Here is a 6,170-nt window from a genome sequence, read left to right as displayed (position 1 = left end):
TAGTAAAAGCTGACGTGGTGATAATATTATATCTGGAAAATGTAGAGGAACTCATAGTTTGACCAAATGACTGAGAGCACTTTCGTTGGAATAGTTAAATTAAAGTATATTTTTTATGAATATAAGATGAATTTAATTTTTAGCTATTCTATTTATATAAATCTTCATATTAGAATAGTTATTTTTTCATTATATGACAATAAAATAATATAAGATGAATTTAATTTTAACTATTCACATCAAATCTTCAAATTGAATTATCCATTTATTCATTATATAGTAATGAGTAATTAATAATTTTAAAAATTTTTTAATTTTTTAATTTTTTTAATTATGAATTTATTTTATTTTATCATATTTTACTATTCATAATATTATATATTAATTTGTAATTGTATTTTAATTATATTTTTTTAATTGTTATTTAAAAATGAGAGAGAAATAATTAATATTAAAAGGAGAGAGAAAGAAATAATATAAAAATGATTTGATGAATGAATAGTATGTTCTAAATTTGAAAATTAGTTTGGATATTACTGTAGCTATATTTCAAATATTTGGAATATAGCTAATTCAATGTGAGCAATTTATTGACCTAATAGTTAAATTTTCATTGAATTTAACTTTTAACTAATCCAATGAGAATGCTCTGAGAGATAATCAGATACATCCAGGAAACAGCCACTGTATGAACAGTAAGGAGAATGAAGGCCATAATATTTTCACACGTGCAAATACAAGTTTTTAGTATATTAAAAGATCAAACGCGTACATTCTATATCTTATATAAAGTCTCAAAATTCTTTCATGAACTAATAATACCTGATCTTGAAGGTAAAGAAAAGCTTCGGTACTAGCTAATACTGGTCTGTCTTAGATCTCTTGAAGGTAAGCTTTCATGATGAACTGGTATCTCTTCTGGTTCTTTAATTTGGAGGTGCCAGAACTGATCATGGTTCTCTTTCTTTCATATGTACAATCCATATAGAAGTCGTTTCTGGCCTTCAAATATGGTTTTTCTTCATTTAGTTTTGGTGGGTGTTGATCATTCGATCATGAATTTAAAAGGATTTAAGAATTTGCTGGGTGTTCATTGCGCCTTCAAATATATACTTTGGAAGATATATTAGGATTTAAATTAAAGCAAATGGTAAATAAAATAGCTAGCTCCTGGTTTTTCCTCCCCTTCATCCTTTCTTCCAATTTTTTTGTTTTTCCAGTCATATTTTCTTTTGATTTGTTCTTACTTCTGCACTTCGATGCGTTTCTTGCTTGGGATGATCATAGTGATCTGTTAATTATCAATATATATCTTAAAATCTGTAAAAGTTGAGAATTGCTTTCTTTTTGCCATAGAATTTAAGATTTCGGTGGCTCGTCCATTTTTCCCAGGTGTCCCGCAGTTCATCTCTAAGGAATATAAGGGTGCTTTAATGGAAATCTCGTCAGCCAAATGGATATCAGAACTGGTAATATTAATACGCAACTTATACCATTTCCTTTTTTCAAGTTCCTTTGGGTACGTATTTGGATAATTCTTTTCGAATGTATTATTTAACAGACAGTGGAGGACCCCAATTACTTGAGCCATCAATACGACTTGAACCCTTTCGATTACTCACTCGATGGTCTTGATCATGATTTTCAATCTATTTCTGCTGAGAGCTACTCATCTTATCCAGTTCTCAAAACTCCCAAAAGCATACACACCTTTAATATTGGGGTGGGAGAAAATATTCCTCAGACCGGCATGGATCCGAGACCGGCAAAACTGCTCAAGACTAGCAGTTGGAACTCTTTCAGCACCGACCGAATTGCTTCGAAGGCTCCAGCTTCTTCCTCCTTGTCGCAGTTGATTTCTTTCGAGAACTCGAACTCACCTCCAGCCTCTTATCAGCAATTTTATGGTCTAGACTGCACCATGAACCCAAAGAACGAGGCGGGTTCTGATCATGGCAATAGGAGTTTCCCAAATTTGATTTCTGAGAAGCCCACCTCTATGATGCAAAATTGTTCACCAAAACAAGAGCAGTTCCCCAAGAGGGCTGGTTCAACGACTAGAACTCCATTACATGCCCAAGATCACGTAATAGCGGAGAGAAAGCGCCGAGAAAAGCTCAGCCAGAGGTTCATAGCACTTTCAGCCATTGTTCCTGGTCTAAAGAAGGTACTTACTACCTGTAAATACATTTCTCTCACTGTTTCTTGGAGTGTTCATTTCTTGGAGCGAGCGATGAGAATCAGATGATCGCTCTCGTGGATGTTTCCCTAATGAACAAGATTAAAGTACGAATTCTTTTAAACAAAAAACAGGCAATGAAACTGTCTTAAATCAGAGGGGTTATTAATATGTCAAGCGGAAAACCGTACGTAGTTGGAGATGTCCTCACTCCTCAGCATTCATTACTTCTTGTTATTTGGAAAACACGATCCACTGAGCGTGGAGATAGACACTCGGATCATTACCTGCACGAATATCATATTGGCCGTGGAACCTAGTTTATATTTCTGAGTTCACTATGATTTAGGGAATTAAGCTAAAAGGGAAAAGTGTTTAAGCATCCTAATGTTTTGTTTGCAGATGGACAAGGCTTCTGTCCTGGGAGACGCTATTAAGTACTTGAAACAGCTACAAGAACGAGTGAAGATACTCGAAGAGCAGACTGCAAAGAAAACAATGGAAACGGTGGTTTTTGTGAAGAAGACTCGTATCTCGGCCGATGATGACACCTCTACATCTGATGAGAACTCCAATAGCCACTCCGACGAGCCACTCCCTGAAGTTGAAGCTAGAATTTCGGAGAAGAATGTGCTCATTAGAATCTATTGTGAGAAACGCAAAGGATGTACCGCAAAGATACTAAGCGAAATAGAGAAACTTCACCTAACTATCACAACAAGCAGCATCTTGCCATTTGGAAATTCCACAGTTGATATGACTGTTGTCGCTCAGGTAATTAATATCACTCCATTTTTTATACTTCCTGTTTACTTATCAATAAGAAACCAGCTTTCAAAAGGTGTAGCTGTTACTCAATCGATCGCTTGCCATTTTGGAGAATATGTAGAGATGTTGAACTCGATTGATTCTACAAAACTGTTTTGCATTAATTGACATCACTAGAAATTTCAAATTTTTGGAAGCCAGACGTACAGATACGTTACAAAAACTTGTTAATACATATTCTTGCAGATGGACGTTGATTTCTGCATGACAGCGAAAGATCTGGCGAGAAACCTACGACAGGCTTTGCTGAAACTTATGTGAAATTGCAGGTTGCAAAAATCGAAGAACTGTCGATGTTTTTTCTTTTCTTTTTTTAGAGTCTTTCACACATCAGAAGCGTGGGATTATCGAATGATGAATAAGCTCTACTTGCAGACACGTCTCCTTTTCTTTTTTCAGTGTCTTTCTAGAACCTCTTGAGAGAGAGGCCTGTAAACTCTCAGTACTGTAGTTATTGTTCCGAGACTCAAATTCGGGAGCAGGGTTTTTCACCTTTTTCTCGTGGTTTTTTGCGTGGTTGAGCCCATGACCATGTTCAATTACCCCAGCGTTGTAAACGAGACTCGCAGCTTTTTGAGAGGGGGTTTTTTTTTAGAGGTGTTGACTTTTCAACATGATCACCTGATCTTTCTATATCCCTGATCTTTACGTGAAAAGCATTTTGTTTTTTCTTCTGCATTGAAGGACAAGTTAGAGACTTTCTTGTCATAGAGGTTTTCTTATATATTTGTGATCTTGTCCTTTTCGAAAAATTCCTCTGTATCATGATGTATATACGACTCAATGATTTCTGACAATTATTTTGGCTGCATGGAATAATTTTGAATAATATATGTTTCTTCATTGTGACTTTTATATTAATTTTATTATTTTTTATTCATTTATTCTTTGAGATAGCCTCATCCTGATTCCTGATCATCGAATTACCTTAATGTGTTTTATTTCTTTTATTAATTGGGATGTGACACACCGACCAGTTTTATTGAGTATATGAACAGTTGAAAATGTTAATATAATATAATTAGTACATTGGAGGCACATCAATGGGTCCACGTGGGTTATTATAACCAGATTATACGTACGTAAGTTAATTTGGACCCACAAGAGATTATGTGATCTTTGACTTTGACTCTATCTCCCATAATACATAGACATATTGTTTTACCCTAATTTTAATATCACCATCTTTGCTTGTTAATTGAGGAAAAAGCAGTGGGAGAAGCTAGAAGGTGCAGATACAAACTCACCAGATGATCTCTCACCCTTAAAAATTCAAATTAATGTTTACTTGTATTAAAATAATAATTTCTTTTAATGAAGAAATGTAATATATTAAGATGACGAGTGTTATATATATATATATATATTAAGATATAAATTAAATAATAAAATTTATTTATTCTCATCAACTTAAATTTTATGAATAAATTATAATTTCACATAATATGAAATTTTAAAAACATGGGCTTGTTTATTTCAATAGACATTATTTGGTGGGTTTGAAATAAGAGCATCGATCGTACAATAACATCAACTAAACTACAACTATTTTATTACTACATAATAAAATATTATGTTTTTCGAAATTCAAACACATAAAAATAAACGTTGAAATTACTTCATAATTTCGAGAAAAAAAAAAAAAAAAGTAGGTGGTAGGCCACTTTATAAGTACCAGCAGTTCTGGTGCCAATTATATCACGTGTTTTCCTTTTTCAATTTGACTCGCTGTTAAGACTATTTGTTATAGATATAAAAAAATTATTTTTATTTTAAATTTTGTTGTCTTCGACCATATTGCATAATATGTCAAATTCTAACTTCATAAATCTATTATTTATATAAATAAATAAATTCACAAGGAATAATATGATTTTTTTAAAAATATTTAAAAAATTATATTCTAATAATATTTTATTTAATTTTTAATAAAATATTTTATCTCATTTTATTTAAATTGCCCTGGTCGGTGTACAAATTGAAAAAGAAAAACATGTGTTATAATTGGATCGATCCACGTGTTGAGTAGCGAGTCGCGACCGGTTTACCGGACTTCGGCTGGACTTTTGAGTTTTGAGGACCCAAATACTCCAATCCAAACAATGGTCGGTGATGATCTTACTGTTCATCGCCTTCATATTTTTTTCGTCATCGCTGTTTTGTTCTTAAGTTTTCCACCTAATTAAAACTCTCACTACACTCCAAGAAACAAAAAAGAAAGTACATATTGGGATTAATGTTCTCATTACGTTTCCTTTCTTTGACGAGAGAAAAATTAAAAGGAACATGCACATGATGATTGACATTTAATTGGTACAATAATCTATATTTATTTTTTAGATTTAAGGCTACATTAAGTTTTTAAACTCATTTCAGCTCAATTGAGTTTAATTTAATTTTAAGATGAGTTTAACATTCAAATATCCAACTCTCAAATTATTAAACTTATTTCAATTCAAAACTTTTTTACACCTGAAAAGTATTAAACTTATTTTTAATTTCTCATAAAAAGTATTAAACTCATCTTAATATTTAAACACACTTTAAATTCAATTTAAATGAGTCTCACATAACTCTTTCTACTACTCAACTCACTATTATTCATAAAGAACTTAATTCAATTGAGTTCATCTCAACATTCAAACGCAATTGAATTAATAGAGTACATATACGGAAGATTACTAAACCCTCTCATAATGAAATTATGAAGTCAATGAAGTCAAATAATGAAATTTGTGTGTTTTTTTTTTATTTATTTATTTAAAAAAAAACTCTTACATAACATGCACCTAAACACTCTTTATACATGTTTTGAATTTTATATCTTGATCTATTCTTTATAAAAGAAAATGATATTATGTCATTTGAGTTTGTCCATATATGTAATTTGATCATTCATGCATTTTATTTATTTTTACTTAATTGTTAAAAAATTGACTATTAGTATATTATTTTTTAAAATTTTTAAAAAATATTTAAAGATGTTTAAAAAATATTTAAAAAAAATTAAAAAAATATAATTTATATTAGCGGGCAGACCTAGTGATAAAATTTGGACGACAAAATAGCACTATTCTTTACTAAATAATAGGAGAAATTTTAATCAATTGGTAATAATCTAATTGGATTGTTACAAAAAGTTGGTTACTATTGTGTTTCAACC

At 31.4% G+C, this 6,170-nt stretch overlaps 1 protein-coding gene across 1 annotated transcript; it reads left to right on the top strand.

Moving 5' to 3' along the window:
* The first annotated feature begins 795 nt into the window (after positions 1-795).
* LOC108988687 (transcription factor bHLH18-like) lies at positions 796-3,796 on the top strand. Its single transcript, XM_035695574.1, has 5 exons — positions 796-888; positions 1,393-1,469; positions 1,562-2,167; positions 2,582-2,953; positions 3,194-3,796. Exons 2-5 carry the CDS (start codon positions 1,434-1,436, stop codon positions 3,266-3,268), a joined length of 1,089 nt encoding a protein of 362 aa, XP_035551467.1. The 5' UTR covers positions 796-888; positions 1,393-1,433; the 3' UTR covers positions 3,269-3,796.
* The last annotated feature ends 2,374 nt before the right edge of the window (positions 3,797-6,170 follow it).

The sequence above is a fragment of the Juglans regia genome, chromosome 11 (assembly GCF_001411555.2).
Source record: "Juglans regia cultivar Chandler chromosome 11, Walnut 2.0, whole genome shotgun sequence".
Lineage (NCBI taxonomy): Eukaryota > Viridiplantae > Streptophyta > Magnoliopsida > Fagales > Juglandaceae > Juglans > Juglans regia.
Note: the sequence above shows the minus strand (reverse complement) of the source record. Positions and strands in the feature narration are given on the sequence as shown.